We start from the raw sequence: 21,162 nt of genomic DNA, 5'->3' as shown, positions 1-21,162 counted from the left end.
TTTGCCGCATAACATTGATGTAATGCACACTGAAAAGAATATCGCCGAGGCCCTTTGGGGCACTCTTATGAACACAGAGAAATCGAAGGACAATGTTAAGGCTAGAGTGGACTTGTCGACGTTATGCGATAGAAATAAACAAGAGATGCAACCTCCTAGTGGTCAAAACAAGAAGTGGAAAAAGCCTAAGGTGGATTTCGTCTTGAAAATAGATGCGAGAAGAGAAGTGCTTGAATGGATCAAGAACTTGATGTTTCCAGATGGCTATGCCGCTAATTTGAGCAGAGGAGTGAACTTAACCACTTTGCGAGTCAACGGGATGAAGAGTCATGACTACCATGTATGGATTGAGCGGCTTCTCCCTGCAATGGTCCGTGGGTATGTCCCTGAGCATGTCTGGAAAGTGTTGGCTGAGTTGAGCTATTTCTTCCACCTGTTGTGTGCTAAGGAGGTATCTCGAAACGTCGCTATAGAGTTAGAAAAACAGGCACCTGTGTTGGTCTGTAAGCTGGAGAAGATCTTCTCACAGGGCTTTTTCTTGTCGATGCAACATTTGATCGTGCACCTTCCCACTGAAGTACGTTTGGGGGGGCCTGTGCAGTTTCGCTGGTGTTTTACAGTGGAGAGGGTACTGAAGACTCTTCGCAAGAAATGTACAAATAAAGCCAGAATTGAGGCTTCCGTTGCAGAGGCATACCTGAGGGAGGAGGTGGCAAACTTCACTACACAGTATTACAAGCCCAATCTGCCGAGCAATCACAACCCACTTCCACGTTACAATGTCGACGAAAATGAATCGACTCTAAGTCTTTTCCATGGACAACTCGGTAGCGCAAGTGCATCCACCGTGAAGATTTTGACAAATAACGAATGGCGCAGTATCATGCTATACTTGTTCAACAACCTTACTGAGGTGCAACCGTTTATCGGGGAATTTGTTCGTGAATCTTGGAATGAACAAAGAGATCCAACCCCGCAAGAACAAGACATCCTTCTATCCCGGGGCCCGGGAGCGGATAGGCCTGATTTCATTTCTTGGTTCAAACGAAAGGCCCGGACCGACTCGTCCATGAGTGTCGAGTTGAAATAGGTTGCAAACGGCTGCCAAGTTAGGGTGAAGTCATTTACCGGATATGATGTGAACGGTTATCGCTTCCACACAACAAGATACGAGAATATCCGGCCCAATCGGAAAACCACAAATAGTTGAGTTTGTACTCCCGGCACTGATGGCCTCGACTACCATGGAAGAGTTGAGGACATCTACCAACTTGAATTTGATGGTGACAAACCTCTGAAACCTGTCATGTTTAAATGCCACTGGTTTAATCCTCGCGAAACGAGACTCACCCCTAGTCTTGGGCTAGTCGAGGTGCGAGAAGATTTTGTATATCCAGGAAAGGATATCTACATTGTGGCTCAACAGGCCGTGCAGGTGTATTACACGAGATATGCGAATCAAGCCAAACAAGAGCTTCAGGGGTGGGCTATTGTGCACCAGGTTTCTCCACACGGGAAACTCCCAGCCCCAAACGATGACGATTACAACTTTAACACAAACACATATGATGGAGAGTTCTATCAAGAAGATGGGCTATCGGGGACACTTCAGATACTCCTACCTCAGGCCCTCGAAATGGAAGAAGACAACGAAATGGTTGATGACGAGGATGATGGAGACGTGGTGCAAAATGCCAAGGACATACAAATGCTTGAGCGATTACTTGTCGCTGGTGATGAAGACGAAGACGATGACGTAGGACCTTCAGATAGTGTCGCTTATTTGGATAATATTGACAGTGATGACGAGACCTATAATCCCAACCACGAGGACTATTCGTAATACATGTAACACTATGTCTTTTTTAAATTATTGACATTTTTGTTTTGTTTATTTATTTTCAAGTCTCTAATATGCTTACTAATAAGTCTTGTTTCATTCTTTGTGTGTGCAGGTGTTTGATCAAAGATGGCGAGCAGGCGGCCACGACGTGACACACCCTCGGCCTACGCGAGACGCCCTTCCCTCACTGGCGAGGCAGAGTCGTCAGGGGCAGCCGCCGCAGGACGCCGCAGGAGGGGGAGGCCTTCCACGACGAGTACCAGCCAGGGGCGTAGGAGGCCGCGGAGTCCCACCCCAGACCCCGTGGCTCCGACGCTGGAGGAGGAGTACCAGGAGGACGAGGACCAGGACGAGGACCAGGTCGAGGGCCAGGACGAGGGCCATGACGAGGAGCACGGCGCGGCGCCCGAGGACGAGGGAGGCGCGACGTCGGGTGTCTACCAGCGAGGTCCCGCGAAGCTCCCTCCATACCCACTACCTCAGAGTCGGGCACTGCTTCGCCCTGTACCGCCCAAGTAAGTAAATCTAAATGATATCACAACTACCTCATCTTTTAGGTTTGAGGGTTTAGAGAGAAACTGACTATTTTTTCTAACTGGTGCAGGTCTTGGGATCTGGTGTCGGGTACTCCCGTGCGCGCTCCCTCGACCATCCTGGGTACCCTGTGCCGGAAGTACTTCCCCGGCCTCGTGGAGTTGGCGTCGGGGGCCCGCGAGCCGGCCACCACCTAGAACAGGTACGCTTTAGGGGAGGACGACACGTACCGCAACCCCCAGGAGAGGATACTGGCCGAGTTTTGGGTAAGTTCCTTTCGCACAACAATAATTCATCCATTACATTAAAATCTATTTTTTTTAAATAATGATTGGATGTATTATCTTTTGTGCAGAGGTACTTCAGGGTGGAGGACGAAGACGTGGCCCTGGCTGAGTCTGTGGCGCACGCCTCCTGTAGGAAGTATGTCACCGACATGCACCACGAGGCGCGCGTCCAGGCAGTGATAGACTTCTACGCGTCGGCGTGTAGTATGACTATCACGAAGGCTCAGGCGCGGACGATGACGATGACCCAGAAGCAGTACCTGGAGGTAGATGAATAACATTCAGATTGTCTCTTTTTTGAATTTAATATATTCAATTATATCTTCATATCTGTCAAACACTCATTGTCTTGTAGGTGATTCCCTGGTGGTGTCGGGCGCATGCCGATGCTTGGGCTGCGATCGTGGATAGGTAGTTCACGCAGGACTACCTAGACAGGCACGAGTCTCAGCGGGCACTGCGTCTGCAAAGACCAGCTGCCACTCACCACCAAGGCAGCAAGAGCCTCCCCGCCTTCAAAAAATCATATGTAAGTGATTTGTCTTCTATTTAGTTTCGCGTTTAATGTATGCTTGATTACTCACCCTCTGTCGCTTTTCTCGTAGGAGGCTGCGCACCCGGACGAGGAGGTGTCCATGTTCACGGCTTGGGCTGCGTCTCACCAGACTGCAGGCCAACGCACCTGGGACGCAGCTGCCCCTCGCGAGGCGTACTCCGACCCCAACGTGTACGATAAGGTCCAGGAGTACACGTCGGCGGTACGGGAGCGGCACGGGCCAGAGTACGACGTCCGCACCGAGCCACTAGATGCCGAGGGCGTCATGAGGCTCGGTAGCGGTAGAAAGCACGGCCGGGCCTGGATCGCAAACGCCGCCATCGACCCCAACACCACCCCCACTCTCAGCCAGCTCAGAGCACAGAGCACGAGCTCCAGCCAGTCCATCCGTGCACGGCCGACTCCGACAGTGAGCATGTTAGCTTCGCTCCAGGTAATTCTAGGTTCACTCATAGTAAATTAATATTCTCGCAACTGAATTACATTTGCATTACTGAAACATTGGAGTGTAATCTTACAGGCCGACAACGCCCAGAAGACGGAGCAGATCACGGCCCTCACTGCTCGGCTGGAGGCTGAGCGTCTCGCGCGAGAGGCCCAGGACCAGAGGATGGCTGAGATGATGAGGGTCCTGGCCGCTCTGGGGCAGCATACAGGTGTGGACGTCACGATGTCAGCTACAGCGCCTCAGCTTCCGACGCCGTTTAGTTCTACTGTAAGTGTCAAAGTTAACTTCTTCTTTGTAACTATAGTGCAGAAATAATTACTGCAATCTCACATAAACATCTAACTGTTTGTGCAGCCTCAGTCGACAGCGGGATTCAATAACCCGCCTCGTACGTCACCGGATCCTGGAGCCTTCGACACACCACCCTCGACGCAGAGGCAGGACGGTTGGGGACGATGGTGAGTTCTCGCAGCCCTACGGTGCGTACGTGTCGGCGGTTTGGAACTTTGGTTCGATTTGGTGAACTTGTGGACTACTGGATGGTCGTGATATATATATATATATGTGATGTTCGTGTATACATGATGTTTGTGATATATATCTGTGATGTTCGTGAGATGTATGTGCTCGTTGTGGACTCTCTCTGTGTGATGGTATATATATGTATTTGTCTATTGTCTGGATGCAAATAAACAAACAAAAAAAATTTAAAATTTTTCTGGTCTTTGCCGAGGGCCTTCACCATAGCCCTCGGCAAAGAATTTCTCAGAAAAAATAGAAAACAGGTCTTTGCCGAGGGCTATGGTCAAGGCCCTCGGCAAAGAATTCTCCAGAAAAAATAAAAAAAGATACTTTGCCGAGGGCCTGCATGGTAGCCCTCGGCAAAGAAAGTACCCAAATAAAAATTTTAAAATTCTTTGCCGAGGGCCTGTATGGGAACCCTCGGCAAACAAATTACCAAAATAAAAATTTAAAAAAATTTTTGCCGAGGGCCCAACGTTGGGCCCTCGGCAAAGACGCCATCAGTTGCAGCTAGTGGCCTAACGGCATCTTTTTTTCGTCGAAGGCCGGCGTCAGCCCTCGGCAAAATCTTTGCCGAGTGCCCGACAAACAGCCCTCGGCAAAGACCCCTTTACCGACGGAAAATTTCTCGACGGCTCTTTGCCGAAGGCAGCCCTCGGCAAAGCCTTTGCCGAGGGTCTTATAGCCTTTGCCGAAGGCCGTAAGCCCTCGGCAAAGATCCTCTCTGTAGTAGTGAACATCATCATGATCATAAACATAGTTTAATTAGAGTCGTAATATAAACTTTTGGTCTGATGCTTCTTCTTTGAAGAAGTTTGAAGCCGAAACTCTTTCTACTAAAAAAAGGCTCTATAACCATACTATGAAACCTATATAAGATTTTAGGCTATACTTTTGGGATTTGTTCGTTTTTATTTACAAGCCGATCGGACGAGGACAATGATTTATTTGCATTGTCGTCGCTTATATTATCTGCACGCATCAGCAGCTTCTTCGATCGTGGCCACAAATGGTTACGACCAAGTTGCTGGACTTGGACGACGACCCTACTAAGTGTGTTCTCGATCGTGCCTAAGCGATGAATAATGTAGCAGCAATGGCGACCCCTCTTCTCTCCAACTGATCACACTGCATTATATTGCATGCTATTCACAAGGAGCAGAAATACTAAGGTCTAGTTCCTTGAGTGAAAAGTTTGTAGGTACTATAGTACTTTTGTTTGTATTTAGTAATTATTATTCAATCATAGACTAACTAGGCTAAAAAAATTCATCTCGCAAATTATATGTAAATTGTGCAATTAGTTATTTTTAGTGCTCCATGCATGTACCGTAACATTCGATGCGATGAGAAATTTTGAAAAGTTTTTAGATTTTATGTATAACTAAACAAGGTGTAAAAGCAGCAACAGCTGCAGCCGCCGACGCCGCCGACGACGACGAGGACAACCGTGGACTGACTTGACCATCATCAGTGTGTACACAGCCCGCAGGACGCACCCATGGACGAGAGAGGTTCGTACATCCCTAAGGCTTTGGATGTTGTCGGATTCACCTCAATCCATATGTATTGGAGTGGATTGGGGTAGAATTTAGTTCAAGTTCCACTACAACGCACCCCAATATATATGTATTAATACGAATCTGACTACGTCCAAACAATATCTAAATGGGAACACACAGTCTCTAATGGACGAGAGGTTCGTACATGGCCGGCCGGCAGCAGGAAACGACCATTTGCACTCGATCGGCGCGGCCTTACCACATACTGCCCCCGCGGCAGAAACCAGAAAAGGTTCTCTCGATCGATCGACCATGCGTATACGTACGTCCTGCGTGTACACACTGATGATGGTCAAGTCAGTCGTCGTCCACGGTCGTAGTCGTCGGCGGCTTCTAGCTAGTATTTCCGCTCCTTATGAATAGCAAAATCCTAGGATGTTTCGTCCTAAAACATATATAGTGGGATCATGTTTTCCTAAAGTAATTGTGTTCATATCAAAAACTCCCACTATTGAAAAATGTTGTAAGATGCCATGTTGAGCGGAGCCATGTGGTGGGCTGCATGTTGCTAAAAATGGAGTATATTAAGTACGAATATATAGTGTATACATTGCCTGTTCGCTTGAGCTTATCAGCTAAATCTGTCAGTCATTCAGCAGTATTTTTTTCTTACAACAAATCAGCCAACAATATTTGTTCAATTGTGCTAAGCTCATTTATAAAAAGGCTAGAGTTACATTTCTGCTGCGGTACAATACACACAAATCATTTCATTTTGTGTGGGATGTGTGGGAATACCTAACTCTAAAATCCTAGATCCACCAATGCACATATATATAGCCACACATATTACAATTTTGCTTAGGAAGTGGGAATATCCATCTCTACCACATCGCATTTATATAATCATATACATTACAACTTGTGAGGGATCATCACTCTTTCTTTATTTGCTCCACTTCAAATACCTAATATTTAATTAGGAGTCCATATAGGCTTAGCTTCAATTTATCGTTTGGAGCTGCAAAACCTTCGCTGGTGCTGCACCACTCATAACAGTCTCTTGTTGATCCAACCCTACATGTCGACCGAATTTGGACCCCGACGTCAACACAACAACACAACGGGTGTGTTTGGTTTCCTAGTCTATTTCTAGCCTGGTTACAGTTCTAGCCTGGGCAGTCTTAGCCTGCTCTCACTAAGCCAACCTCTTATTGTTTGGTTGTCTATACTACATTAGCCTGGCTAGCTCCAGAGTGTGTTTGGTTGGTTATCTTTCTTTGTTCTGACCGACCAATGCATCTGACGAAATGTCACCAGCAAGTCTTACATTTTGAGTTTTTGTGACAATGCACACATGTCACATGGTTGGAGTTGGTAAAGATACACGTAGCCAGTTTGCAAGTCTTTCAGTGTGCCGTCCAGCGCAACCGGAACGTTCTTTGGCGCATGGTTGGTCTTCCTGCACAATCGTTCTAAGATGTTCAGAATTGAGATACCATTGGCTTTGCTTGCTTTCTGAAGAGTCGTTGATGCGGGGAGGACATCAGCAAATCATCACCTATTTTCTCGTTGTTGTATGCTTAAGTAATCTATAGTGAGCATCTCAATGAGGAATATTAGCTAACATATCAGTAACACATCAAACACATTCAGAGTAATCTGCAGTTAACATCTAACAGGTTTCAGAGTATATTAGCTAACATTCAGAGTAACATCTAACAGGTTTCAGAATTTCAGGCTTTCAGCCACATTCAGGCATTCAGATTAGGCATACATTCAGAGTAGATAGGAGGCAGTGAGCATTCAGAACATAGCGACATTTAGAACAAAGAGACATTCAGAGCAGCAGTTCGCCCTGCCTCGGCGCCGTGATGGACCAGAGCGAGGCGGCGTTGCTGCCTCCATCATCAGACCCGCACTCGCAACAGCTCGGCCTCGGTGACTCTGCTGCCTCCTGGATCAGCGAGACGCATCTGTGCCCACGGCACGAATCCACCACTTCCTCCGTCTCCGGCCATCGATCGCGAACGGCGCCGCCGGCCTAACGTCGTTGTGGAGGGCGAGCACGACGAGCACGGTCTGCAGCGGCGAGGGCGTGTACGCCGACACCACCTCTCGCTGTACTCGCCCATGCGCCACTCGGACTCCCTGGAGGCGCTGGTCCCCGCTGCATCCTCGTGGTAGCAGAAGGAGTGGCAGTACCATGCGGGATCTGAGCGATGAGGGCGTGAATCTGGGCAGTGCGGTGGCAATGGCGAGGAGATATTGGGATGGAAGACGATGACTGTCCAGACTGGAGCGAAGCAAAATGAAAGAGGGTGCTGGGCGTTGAGGTGCGGAACTCCACCATCGGAAGGTGACACGAACTGGACGGACGGTTGGCCAGAGCCTGGCTCTAGAAAAACGAGTGCCCCCGGCGTTCTTTCGGAAAAAGAAACAAAAGATTCATCATGATATCATCCACGACCAAAGCAGAGATCCAAACGAGGAGAAAAAGAAACCATATACCCGTAATGGTGTGCAAATTAAATTGGATTAAATAAATCTATCCTCCCGTCTCGTAATCTATATATCCCTAATCTCTATATATCCAAACGAGCTAGGAGCAGTAATATAGGTTTGATTTCAAAGCAGCAGCATCCTCATGTAGTCCTCAAGGACGGGGAGCTTCTGCTCCTTGTCATACATGTACATGACACTGACCATCCTCCTGGCGGCGTTCAGGCAGGCCTGCGCGAAGCAGGACGAGAAGGTCCTCCTGGAGAAGCACTCCCGGTTGAGCTCCTGCCACTCCTTGGCGATCAGCCTGCGCATGTGTTCTTCCACGTCGCCGGCAGGGTGCTCCAACAGGTACAGCTCCCTGTATGACCCATCCAATCCTTCCTGTGCTTCATCCTGCAAATTAATTAAATCCACAAACGATATATATATATATTTCAACATGCATGTTATTACCTAGTGATTTATCTCTCCTGCCTCCTATCTTGGAAAAGGTATATATGTACACTCTCCTACTGCTACTCTACTAGCTACTAGTTCTTAATTATACATTTGTTATTTCAAAAGTTTTTACAATTGTGCGTTCTGACCTTGGCACTGCCCATGTCGTCCCAGAGTCTGAGGATTTTGGAGGCGCTAGTGATGGCTGGAGGGATGCTGTTGGTGAGCTCTGCAGCATTACCACTCACTGCATGGTGATGCCCTAGAAGGAAGAGTATGTGCACAAATGCGAGCGGCACTCCTGAAGTGATGACACCATTTCTCAGGTACTCATCTGCAGAAGGGACCTGATCGGTTGCTAGCCATTTCGCCTCAACCATGAACCCATCAAACAACACTGCCCACTGCAAAAGAAGAAAAGTAGTATTTTTTTTTTACAACAGAAAAGTAGTAGTAGTTAATTCTTCTGTGTATTAACAATAATGGTAGAAGCATTATATATTCTGAATCTTCTTCTCCATTCAGTATCCTTGTAATTAATTAAGCTAGATTCAGTAACTAGGAATCATATATAGCTACATCTACATTTCGAAATAGTTTGATAACATATAGCTACATGTACAACATCTTTCTGAGAATCATATAGGTTGAAAACATTTTGATGTAATTGATTTTACCATCCAATCATATAGGTTGAAAACATGTTGATGTAATTGATTTTACCATCCAAATAAAATCCTGGAGATATTATATATGTGCGTGTAACTTACAGCTTTCCTGAGATGATCGACAGGGTTCAGCCCATGCTCCTTCTCAGCCATATCTGCCATCTCATTTGTAGCTGTGTAAAGAACTCTGTAGCATGATCTCATGTAACACGGGAGTGAATCAGCAGCTTCCAAATCCCACCTATAAATCGTGTTACATTCAGAAATTTAAATATAGGTTATACATATCTGTATCTCACAGATTGTAATTGTATATGTGGCATTGTTATTTTGCAAAGAAGCATGCATATCCAAGCTTACATTTTGATTGCCTCGGTGAAGAGGGAGAGCTCCTCCAGGGTGCCAACAAGATCAAATATGTCATCCACAACATAGGCAATCGAGATAATCTTTGTGATCTCAACCCTGTATTTGGAGAAGGAAGATCCTTGGAGTATAGTCATGGACCATGTGTACCATTTGAGGACCTGGTCCCGAGCCACCGGTACTTCTTGAGCTAATCCTAGGTTCATCCACCATCTGCAATACATGGGTTGGGGTTTCTCTAACAATAATTAGGATCCATATATATTTAAAGAGACTTTTTTACTTGACTCTTAGAAAAAAAAACAAGTAGCCTCCAATTCTATTAGAATTAATTAACATGACGATTAGTTAAGAAAATAATAAGCCAAACAGGTCAATATATGCATTTCTAGCAAGGACACGACCGATGGCTTATATATGTATGCATATAATGTACCTTTTGATCTCTTTCATTTCCATCTGATGCAGCATTTTGTTAAGCTGGAACTCTGCAACTGCCAACTCCTCCATTGCAGTAGTGCTCCTATTGGGCAAGCTCTGCAGGTAGCTGAGGTGGTGCCTTGCCTTGTACTGCATCAGGCTCAGGTGGTAGGGGTGGTCCAGTGACTGCCTCACATACCTCGCAAGGCCTGGCTCCATGTTGCTGATGGCAGATGCAAGGTGCTTTCTTGAGAACTCCTTGGCCTCATGGAGTGCTGGTTCTTCTCCGATGTCCAGGTGCGACATGTCATGCAGGCTTAGCAGCCCCATGGTGTCCTTGCTGAGAGCAAGGCTGAACTTGCCGGCGCCATTGTCATCTGCATTCATATGCACGTTGATTCAGAGGGGTCATACAACCATGAACAACAGTATATTTTCTTCGCAATGTAACTGAGGTCTATTACGGTTTTTTGTTTTTTAGCCATTATTTGTTTGGTAATAATGTATATTTAGAGTCATGCAATCTCTTTGTAAAACTTCAATTTCTGGTTTTTTGACTGGGTCTATTATATGTTGTCTACTTTTTTTTTAAAGGTCAGCAGGGAGGCCCCTACTTGTATTTTTGTATACATGCCTCTATGTTGTCTACTGAGACAGTATAGAGACAAAACTGCACATGTGGAAAACATTAGCTTGTTTCTTTTGAATTTTCTCTCTACACAATGTGTGTGTGTGTCTATATATATATATATATATATATATATAAAGTCACTACTGCAGGCTGATTCTTTGCCGAGTGTCTATTACACTCGGCAAAGGCAAAATTGCACTCGGCAAAGAATTACGGCGAAGATGTTAACGGTAAAGCCGGCTTTACCGAGTGCCAAAATACGGACTCTCGGCAAAGGAGTTACCGAGTGCCACAGTGACACTCGATAAAGATTTAACGCTCTTTGCCGAGTGCAACACTCGGCAAAGATTTTTATTTTTTAAAATTAAAACTCTCTTTGCCGAGTGCAACACTCGGCAAAGACTTGTTTTAATATTTTTTCAGTATTTTCTTTGCCGAGTGCCCTATCCCAACACTCGGCAAAGACATGTTTTAATATTGTTTCGGTATTTTCTTTGCCGAGTGCCATGACCATTGCACTCGGCAAAGCCACCTCTGATTTTTTTTGTTTCCCCATGTAGACAACAATGCATATATATATATATATATATATACCACGATTCAACAGCAAATAATCACAAACCACAAATTTATATCCAAAAAGACTAAATTTGTCCGAAATCCACAATATGTTACAAACCACAACTCATAGTCCACAAGTTCACAAGTTCAATACATAAAAAAGAATTCGAAGCGGCTCACGGCGAGTGTGAGGGATGAGACGCCCCAACGTGCGATCCCAGAGAAAATGGTTGTTTGTAATTCTTAAAAAATGAATATCTTTTCTCCTCATTATTCATAACTCTATTTTCAAATATTAAAACTTGTTTGAGTTCGCTTCCTAATTTTTTTAATTTATTTTGTTTCCTTACATTATTCTCAAAAAAGTTAATTTGAACTATAGGTGCTTGAAATAATGAAATTTAGTGTTTCAAAAAATAATATTCATATTTTTAAGTGTATTTTGAGGCTGTATTCATGAACTCGCCTGAATTTTTAAACATCTTGTTCATGTAACATGACGATCGCCTTGTGGTCTAAATGTTTTAAAATTATATAAAATGTGAACGAAGTCCGAAAAAACATGAATCTTGACAAAGTCTCATGTTATCGTATGTAGAGGCTATGATAAAAATTTTAAACGATTTGGAGAACATTGTCACGTCGAATGCCTAAAACCTAAACATGACCACACATATGATGAGTGTGATCACATGTGATCATGTGTGAGTTTTAGACATTCGACATCATAACTTGCTCGAAACCTTCTCCATTTTTTATCATAGCCTCTATATGCAATAACATGACGCCTCAACAAGTTTCGTGATTTTTGAACTTTGTTCGGATTTTATATAATTTAAGAACACTTTTCTCGCAAATACCTCGTCATGTTAGGTCAACAAAATGCTTGACATTTCATGTGAGATCCTGAATACAGCCTCATCATAAACCAAAAATCATAAATATCATTTTTATAACGATCAAATTCGATTATTCCATGAAAACATACAGTTCAAATTTGAATTATTCCAAAAAATTCAACAAGAGGAGAAAAATAAAGAAATATATTAAAAAAAACTCAAAGTTGTCCCAAATTTGAAGATAGAGTTTTAAATAATGTGGTAATGCCTCATAAAAAACATGGGTCAAAAAAACAAAAAACAAAAAAAACTTCACCGAGTGCTAGGCAGCTGCACTCGGCAAACGGTGAAGAGGCCTCTTTGCCGAGTGCCACATCCCGGCACTCGGCAAAGCAAGCGTCTTCGCTGAGTGCTTATGCCGGCTCTCGGCAAAATACATATTTTTTAACAGCGTACGCGGGGGCGGCCGTCAGGTTACTTTTATTTTGCTGGGTGCCCTTCTTTTGCCGAGTGTTGCACATGATGCCCGGTCTCTCTCATGAGCCTGAAGGAGAGGGTTGCATCGAGGAGGTCATGGCTGTGGAGGAGATCCATGCATGTGGATGTGGTGGTCATGGCACTGTGGATCTCTTCCTCGAAGTAGTGATCGATGCAGAGGCGCTTCAGGTTGTCGACGGTGGCCATCATCTCCCGGCCGCTCCGTCCACATCCAAGAAAAGTCTTTCGTACATCCGTGATGCCTCTCTGGTGTGCCAATGCAAGCGTCAGTGGTGGTGGAGAGTGAGAGCGCGCGTTTATTATATATTTTTCCAAAAATCAAATGATGGTGACACTCTTGGACCTAACCTACGACATGATGCTGACGCGCGGCCGATCCCTTGGTCACAAATAATACTTTTTTGAGCGAACAGGAGAGGTCCGGGAGGACCTCTACTGGGAATTTTATTAAAAAGAAACAAAACCAGCGTTTACAAGATATAAACAAAACAGAACAGACTGAAAGGAACATTAGGGAACAAAAAAGGAAAGAAAAAAAATTGAAACTAGAATACAGCTTGCTCAGCCATAGTTCAATTGCAGGAAAGTATTTTTTCTTCGCTCTCCAAAGGAGTTGCTTGAAGGTGCTTCTGAAGATTTCCAAACACCTGAGGCTGCAAGCTGGGACTTCCCTGAAGACGGCATCATTTCGGATGGTCCAGATACTCCAGCACATAATGATAATTATCTCTATGAAGAATCTCTTACCAATTTTGTTTCTGAGATTTTCAAATTTTTGAACCATGTCAGGCGAGCTGGTTACTGATAATCCAATCAACGCCCAACAATCTCTGGCGATTCTGCAGTCCAGAAACAAATGATCAACATATTCTTCCATGTCATCATTACAGAGAGCGCAGTTATATGAAGGAAGAAACATCTGCTTCCTTCTTAAAAGATTCCTGGTGCTGACTCTGTCAAGGAGAACAAGCCAGAAAAAGACTTTATGTTTCGGCTGACATGAAGATTTCCAAATGACATGAAGATTTCCAAATCCAGCTAAAGATAGGGTGAACTTCATTTGTTCCCATGAGTTGATTATAGGCTTGCTTAGGAGAGAATGTGCTATCTCCCCAAATGTATCTCCAAACATCCAAATTAGAGCTGGGGTTTAAACTATGCTAGAACTCTTGTAACTCCTGAAGCTGATCAAAGGCCTGGATGCTGAGAGGAAGATTAAAGAGCCTATAGAACTGACTTTCAGCAAGGGTATTTTTAAGGGAGATTTCAGCTTTCTTGGCAAACGAGAAAAGTTCAGGGAATGTCTGCTTGAGGGGTTGGCCAGCCCAGCAATCATCCCAGAAGAGGCAAGTGGCGCCATCATTGATTTGGGGGGTTGCCATGCCTTTAAACTTGTCAAGCAGTTTTAAAACGTCCCACCACCAGAAGGACCCCTTCTTAGTATGGCCAGGAAGCTTTCCATTGTTATAGTGTTTTTCCCAAACTAAATGCACCCAAGGAATATCAGCTCGATTGAAGAACTTGTGTAACTGTTTTAGAAGGAGGGCTTCGTTCTGGGTTCTCAAATCCAAAACCCCAAGTCCACCATTCTGTTTTGTCCTAGCGACCAGACTCCAAGCAGCCTTAGCATTAATTCTGCTATTATCATCAGATCCCCTCCAGAGACAGTGTTTTCTGAATTTATTTCATTTTGAATGATCTTCGATATTTGTCTTGAGCCACTTGTGTGTTTTTTCTATGATATATCCCGCCCTTTAAGTACATGAGAGATTTTGCAAGCACTAGCTTCGAATACAAATTGACATATATGTCTTATATAATACATCCTAAATTGTGTCCAAATTGATGGCTGCAGTTGTCTAAATCTTTGCGGCTTCCACAACGCTCACAATTGGAAATGGAGAACGAGCGTCTTTCTGGAAGAGTGCATGGCTAAATGGCCAGCGCCCCTGTGATGTAGTGCCACATTTTTACTCTATTTCCAGGAAAAAAAACAGAACGCTGCATCAAGCTCTACTCGACAACAACTGGATACATGACATCAGCCTACAACATTCAAGCTTTTCTGCCCAGCACTTTGTTGAGTACAGGCATCTGTGGCAAGAGGCCAGGCGCATCACGTTGAGAACAGGGACGCCAGATACCCTCACATGGAAATTCCAGAAAAATGGTGACTACTCTGCTTCGTCAGCCTACCACGCCCAGTTTATAGGCACAACCCGCAATAATTTTGAAACTATTATTTGGAAGGCATGGGCGCCGCCTAAATGCAAATTCTTCAGCTGGCTTGCCATACAAAACCGAATTTGGACTGCTGACAGATTACAAGCACGAAATTGGCCAAACCAAAGGATCTGCCCTCTATGTAGACTACATGCAGAAACGGGCTTGCACCTTTTCAAAGATTGTAGGTTCACGAAACGTCTGTGGAGTGAAATCGCCGTTTGGACAGCAAACCATGAATTACAGCCAAATGCCTGGCCACCTAGCGACAACCTAGAGAGGTGGTGGACAGCCATATCAGACGTGCCTAGTGTAAACAAGAGAGGCCTCCGGTCGATTATCATCCTAATTTGTTGGGAAATTTGGAAGGAATGCTAGAATTTTTCAACGAGCGGAGTCCACAAACTTGGGGGTTCTCCAAAAGATCAAGGAGGGGGTGAGAGTGTGGATCATGGCAGGAGCAAAGCACCTGGACGATTTCGTGAATCACCACCGTCTACAGTTTTGATTGGCACTCCTGTGTATATTTTTTCTCCTTTCACCCTCTGCGGGTGCTGCTTTTTTTCGTGTTTGTATTTTGCCTGTCTTGGCACTCTCCTCTTTTTAATATAGCAGGCAGCTCTCCTGCCGGTTCGTTTCAAAAAAAAAATTGATCTTTCCTCGACTTTCAAATTGACCAAGCAGAATTATTATTTCCATGAAGAAAGTACAAACTTACACACACATTAATCTTATAGGAGACATGAACAAAATTGTGTCCAAATTTTGGCTTTATGGCCTCAAAACAAAATTTATTTGCTCTATGGACCGTTTTACCCCTTGCAAAAAAACAAAAACAGAGTTTTGTTTATTTATTGTATATTTTGAGTACATAATTATATATATTTCGAGTACATAACCAGTTAACCACACATATATATTCTCACATAACCACATGTACATTTTCGGTACATAACCACATAACATCCTGGATTCGCAGTCTTGGTCGAAAAAAACAATATGAAAGGTCTTTCCTAATTAACCAGGACTGTAGCCCACTTATGTAATAGTGAAATAGTCCACGATGAAAGCAGAGAACCAGAGGAGGAAAAAATGCCATTATGCCATACAGGTACAAACTGGATTAATTAAATCTATCCTCTCCTGTCTACTCCTTAGTCCCTAATCTATATCTATCTCTCACATACTGCTAGTTGTTAGTAACACACTTTGTTTTAATAATAGCATAATAGCGCACTTGCCATCTTGCATGCATGGATTCGCATCTATGAGGATGAGCTGGAGGCTGGAGCAGTAGGTTTCAAAGCAGCAGCAGCCTCATGTAGTCCTCAAGGACAGGGAGCCTGTGCTCCTTGTCATACATGTACATGACGCTGACCATCCTGGCGGCGTTCAGGCAGGCCTGCGCCAAGCAGGAAGAGAAGGTCCTCCTGGAGAAGCACTCCCGGTTGAGCTCCTGCCACTCCTTGGCGATCAGCCTGCGCATGTGTTCTTCCACGTCGCCGGCGGCTGCAGGATGCTCCCTCAGGTACAGCTCCCTGTATGACCCATCCAACCCTTCCTGTGCTTCATCCTGCAAGCAGCAAAATCCAACTAATATAATGCAACAAGTTGAGTTTATTTTAATTCAACGTGTAGTGATAGTGATTCATCTGATGATCTCTCCTGCTCCTATTTGTAACAGGTATACTCCTACTGCTAGTTCTTCTATGCATTACTATTATATTATCAGAAAATAAAATCCATTTATATCTATGCTATATTTCAAAAAATATTACAATCGATCATTCTGACCTTGGCACTACCCATGTCATCCCAGAGTCTAAGGATTTTGGATAAGCTGGTGATGGCTGGAGGGATGCTGTCGCTGAGCTCTGCGGCGTTGCCACTCGCTGCATGGTGATGCCCTAGAAGGAAGAGTATGTGCACAAATGCGAGCGGCACTACTGAAGTGATGACACCGTTTCTCAAGTACTCATCTGCGGAAGGAACCTGATCAGTTGCTAGCCATTTTGCCTCAACCATGAACGCATCAAACAGCATTGCCCACTGCAAAAAAGAAATGTAGTAAGGGCCCATGTAGTAATATAATAATTAATTCTTTTGTGGTTATTAACGATGGCAGAAGCAAATATTCTGAATCTTATTCTCCATTCAGTAAGTAGTTAATTCTTCTGTGGTTAGTACGTAGCAATGGCAGAGGTAAGTATTCTGAATCTTCTTCTCCATTCAGTAACGCTTGTAAGATTCAGTAACTAGCTAGGAATCATAGCTACATCTACAACATCTTTTTGAGGAATCATGTACATTGATAACATTTTTTATATATACAATTAATTTTATCATCCAAATAAAATTCTGGAGATATTATATTTGTGTGTGCAACTTACAGCTTTCCTGAGATGATCGATAGGGTTCAGCCCGTGCTCATTCTCAGCCATATCTGCCATCTCATTTGTAACTGTGTAAAGAGCTTTGTAGCATGATCTCATGTAACAGGGGAGTGAATCAGCAGCTGCGACATCCCACCTACAGATTGTAACATAAGTTTTTAAATAATTCTGAACCTCACAGATTGTATATGTGGCATTGTTATTTTGCAAAGAAGCATGCATATCCAAGCTTACATTTTGATTGCCTCGGTGAAGAGGGAGAGCTCCTCCAGGGTGCCAACAAGATCAAATATGTCATCCACAACATAGGCGATCGAGATAATCTTTGTGATCTCAACTCTGTATTTGGAGAAGGAAGATCCTTGGAGTATAGTCATGGACCATGTGTACCATTTGAGGACCTGGTCCCGAGCCACCGGTATTTCTTGAGCTAATCCTAAGTTCATCCACCATCTGCATTACATGGGTTGGGGTTTCTCTAACAATAATTAGGGTTCATATATATTTAAAGAGACTTTTTTTTACTTGACTCTTAGAAAAAGGAAAAACAAGTAAGGACGACCGATTCTATTAGATTAGCATGACGATTAGTTAAGAAAATAATAAGCCAACAGGTCAAAATATGCATTTCTAGCAAGGACGACCGATGGCTTATATATATATCTATGCATATAATGTACCTTTTGATCTCTTTCATTTCCATCTGATGCAGCATTTTGTTAAGCTGGAACTCTGCAACTGCCAACTCCTCCATTGCAGCAGTGCTCCTACTGGGCAGGTTCTGCAGGTAGCTGAGGTGGTGCCTTGCCTTGTACTGCATCAAGCTCAGGTGGTAGGGGTGGTCCAGTGACTGCCTCACATACCTCGCAAGGCCTGGCTCCATGTTGCTGATGGCAGATGCAAGGTGCTTTCTTGAGAACTCCTTGGCCTCATGGAGTGTTTGTTCTTCTCCGATGTCCAGGTGTGACATGTCATGCAGGCTTAGGAGCCCCATGGTGTCCTTGCTGAGAGCAAGGCTGAACTTGCCGGCGCCATTGGTGAACCTCCTGAGAACGTCATCTGCATTCATATGCACGTTGATTCAGAGGGGTCATACAAACTAGCTATTTGTTCAGCCATGAACATCAGTATATATATTTTCTTTCCAATGTCTATTGAGGCCGGATGAGCTTACAATTTGAAACTACTGAAAGTGGATTTGGTATGTTTGTGACACTGTCAATTACGGTTTTGGTTTTAGCCATTATTGCTCTGTGATGTATATTTAGAGTCTTGCCATCACTTTGTGAAACTTTTTAAATTTCTGGTTTAATGTGCCACCATTGCCGTACTAGTTTCAGTGGCTTTATTTATGCCTATGTTTTTCACAGGGTCTATTATTGCCAATGTTTTTTTTTTTTTGAGGAAGTATTATTGCCAATGTGGTCTACTGGCACAGTATATATAGAGACAGAATTGCACATGTGGAAAACATTAGCTTGGATCTTGAGTTTTGATGGTCTCTCTCTACACCATATATATGTGTATATATACTTATTAATACTGACCTGCTGAAACATGATGCCCGGTCTCTCTCATGAGCCTGAAGGAGAGGGTTGCATCGAGGAGGTCGTCGCTGTGGAGGAGATCCATGCATGTGCTGCTCATGGCGCTCTCGATCTCTTCCTCGAAGTAATGGTCGATGCAGAGGCGCTTCAGGTTGTCGACGGTGGCCATCGTCATCTCCCGGCCGCTCCGTCCACATCCAAGAAAAGTCTTTCGTACATCCGTGATGCCTCTCTGGTGTGCCAATGCAAGCGTCAGTGGTGGAGAGTGAGAGCGCGCGTTTATTATATATTTTTCCAAATCAAATGATGGTGACACTCTTGGACCTAACCTACGACGTGATGCTGACGCGCGGCCGATCCCTTGGACACAAATAATACTGATCTTCGATATTTGTCTTGAGCCTTGTGTGTTTTTTCTATGATATATCCCACCCTTTAAATACATGAGAGATTTTGCAAGCACTTCGAATACAAATTGACATATGACTTATATAATACATCCTAAATTGTGCCCCCCCCCCAAAAAAAAAAAGAAAAAAGAAAAACAAATTGATGATCTAGAATTTCTCAGATAGATTAGCGTGGAGAAGAAAAATGACTTCAGTATCCCTGTTTTGTTATAGAAGATTTCCTTAAAAGGAGGGATGTCATGGTTAAATTTTCCAATTAAAATGTGTTGCATGGAGGTACGCACAAAAAATGTATGTCCACTAGTATATATGTCCACTATTTTTTCTTAGAATGTCAGAGTTTTTTAGGATATTTTTTGACTTATAGAACATCAAGTCTTTTTAAAGTTGAAAGGTTTTCGATTACTCATCAGTCTCAGCCAAATCGCCACACATCAACCCCTCTAAACGTTGGGGGACCTCATCCCAAGTGGTTATAACTCCGCTAGGATTTGTTGTACACCCGATAGCGCTACAGCTTGTTACAAACTTACACACATTAATCTTATAGGAGACATGAACATGTAGCAACAAGTTTTTTATGTACTTAGACATAGTATATACCTAAGTACATATATAGCCAAAGCTCTAAAACTAGAAAAAGCGAAAACATCTTATAATGGAGGGAGTAGTTTTTTAGGTTTAGCCAAAACTAGCTTGTCCTAAACATCGTTTAAAAAAACTTTTCCTAACGAACAAGTTTTCGTGATGGGAGAGTTAACCAATATAATTCACTTGTCTAGAGAAAACTAGTAGCGGACGTACGACCCAAAAACTTCTCTCTGCATCAGCTCTACGCATTGTGCTACGACATATATTGTATGTAAGCTATACCTGGAGCTGGAACTGGACATCAAGGTCGCTAGTAGTAGGCAACAACGTTTTGGTTGCCGCCGGCGAAGGGCAGCTCCGGCTGCCGAGGCGACCACCGCCTCGCCTACCATCCCCGGCCACCACCGGTGTAGCTGCAGGAAGGAGAAGAGGCTGCACGGTGGTGGGGAAGATGTGTGCAGGGGCAGCACCCATAGCCATACTTACTTGTCTGTAAATGACGGAACTAGCTACGAATAAAACGAGGCAACGACCCGGCACTACTATATAAGGTATGTCTTGGCTATGCAGCCTATGCTATCCATGTCTGATATATGTCTGTATGTGTCCATTGTCAGATTCTGGCACCTGGCACCGGTTGAAAACAGCCTCTGTGGTTGCCCAGTCAGCACATGTTGAAAACAGCCTCCGTGGCACTACTGGTTGAAAACGGCCTCCTTGGAGGAATATATACTAGCTAGATTCCTAATACAATGTGAATCACGTGCTATATGTTACGCTTGCAATTTGAAGGTCATAATCAGTCCCCTCCTAAAGGGCGTTAGAGCAAGGCTAATAGAGCTGGGAGCTGCCGCTGTACTGCATTTAGCCAGCAGGCTAAATCATTAGTCTTGCTCTAAGGAAGTTCTACATTTAGTGCTCTAGCAAATTGAGAGAGGAGCTTTCCGCCTGCGCAAGCTGGTAGAACGGAGCGCATGTCCCTCGTTGTGTGTGCTGCACCGGGTGGTAAGATTAGTGCCCGCTTGCTTCTCTCTTGCCTTCTCTTTCCTTCATGTAAGATTTTGATGACATGGGCTACCTTGTAGCCTGCTGAGTAGGATCTATTATATTTGCTCCTTATATCTTATTATTTCCAACCACTCTGGTAGGTGGCTGAGGCTCAGTGTCATCAGTGAGGCTATTTATATTTTTTTTAAAAAAAAGAAAAGAATGTGTGTGAGAATTGACCGAAGGAGCATTCATTGTCTCATTCATTCTCCACACCGCCGCGCCTATCTTCTGTTCTCGTCTATTTTGAACTGATTACAATTACATTTCTAACGCTCCATCACGAGAATCAGGAAAAATCCACCAAACATTTCATGGTGGCCATGATTCTCA

General features: G+C 44.0%; 3 protein-coding genes across 4 annotated transcripts; 1 reads left to right on the top strand and 2 right to left on the bottom strand.

The window, feature by feature from the left end:
- On the top strand, window positions 1,964-2,942 carry LOC8075628. The gene is made up of 3 exons (XM_002445463.2): window positions 1,964-2,358; window positions 2,448-2,532; window positions 2,733-2,942. The coding sequence occupies exons 1-3, from the start codon at window positions 1,970-1,972 to the stop codon at window positions 2,940-2,942; spliced, it is 684 nt and encodes a 227-aa protein (XP_002445508.2). The 5' UTR covers window positions 1,964-1,969.
- LOC8085231 (S-(+)-linalool synthase, chloroplastic) lies at window positions 8,321-13,187 on the bottom strand. The gene is given in 7 exon segments (XM_002451370.2): window positions 8,321-8,590; window positions 8,785-9,039; window positions 9,406-9,544; window positions 9,664-9,882; window positions 10,106-10,539; window positions 12,640-12,864; window positions 13,173-13,187. Coding segments are annotated over 7 exon segments (1,557 nt in total).
- On the bottom strand, window positions 15,758-20,289 carry LOC8085230 (S-(+)-linalool synthase, chloroplastic). Of its 2 annotated transcripts, none has more exons than XM_021458889.1 (7): window positions 20,065-20,289; window positions 18,782-19,013; window positions 17,915-18,293; window positions 17,469-17,687; window positions 17,232-17,370; window positions 16,636-16,890; window positions 15,758-16,414 (listed from the first exon to the last, which is right to left on the bottom strand). In XM_021458889.1, the coding sequence occupies exons 1-7, from the start codon at window positions 20,260-20,262 to the stop codon at window positions 16,142-16,144; spliced, it is 1,695 nt and encodes a 564-aa protein (XP_021314564.1). In that variant the 5' UTR covers window positions 20,263-20,289; the 3' UTR covers window positions 15,758-16,141. The 2 variants fall into 2 exon arrangements, with proteins under 2 accessions (XP_021314564.1, XP_002451414.2); XM_002451369.2 differs by lacking the exon at window positions 20,065-20,289 and adding an exon at window positions 19,111-19,132 and having other exon boundaries at window positions 15,760-16,414.

The sequence above is a fragment of the Sorghum bicolor genome, chromosome 4 (assembly GCF_000003195.3).
Source record: "Sorghum bicolor cultivar BTx623 chromosome 4, Sorghum_bicolor_NCBIv3, whole genome shotgun sequence".
Classification (NCBI taxonomy): Eukaryota; Viridiplantae; Streptophyta; class Magnoliopsida; order Poales; family Poaceae; genus Sorghum; species Sorghum bicolor.
This window is presented reverse-complemented; position numbering and strand designations above follow the sequence as displayed.

Bases quoted from the DNA above. Each gene is read 5' to 3' on its own strand.
- LOC8085230 (XM_021458889.1), bottom strand. From the start codon at position 20,262: ATGGCTATGGGTGCTGCCCCTGCACACATCTTCCCCACCACCGTGCAG. The intron at 18,294-18,781 runs GTCAGTATTAAT...ATATGAATGCAG, and splicing joins CGGGCATCATGTTTCAGCAG to ATGACGTTCTCAGGAGGTTC. The intron at 17,371-17,468 runs GTAAGCTTGGAT...TACAATCTGTAG, and splicing joins TTCACCGAGGCAATCAAAAT to GTGGGATGTCGCAGCTGCTG.
- LOC8075628 (XM_002445463.2), top strand. From the start codon at position 1,970: ATGGCGAGCAGGCGGCCACGACGTGACACACCCTCGGCCTACGCGAGA. The intron at 2,359-2,447 runs GTAAGTAAATCT...TAACTGGTGCAG, and splicing joins CTTCGCCCTGTACCGCCCAA to GTCTTGGGATCTGGTGTCGG. The intron at 2,533-2,732 runs GTGGAGTTGGCG...TCTTTTGTGCAG, and splicing joins GGAAGTACTTCCCCGGCCTC to AGGTACTTCAGGGTGGAGGA.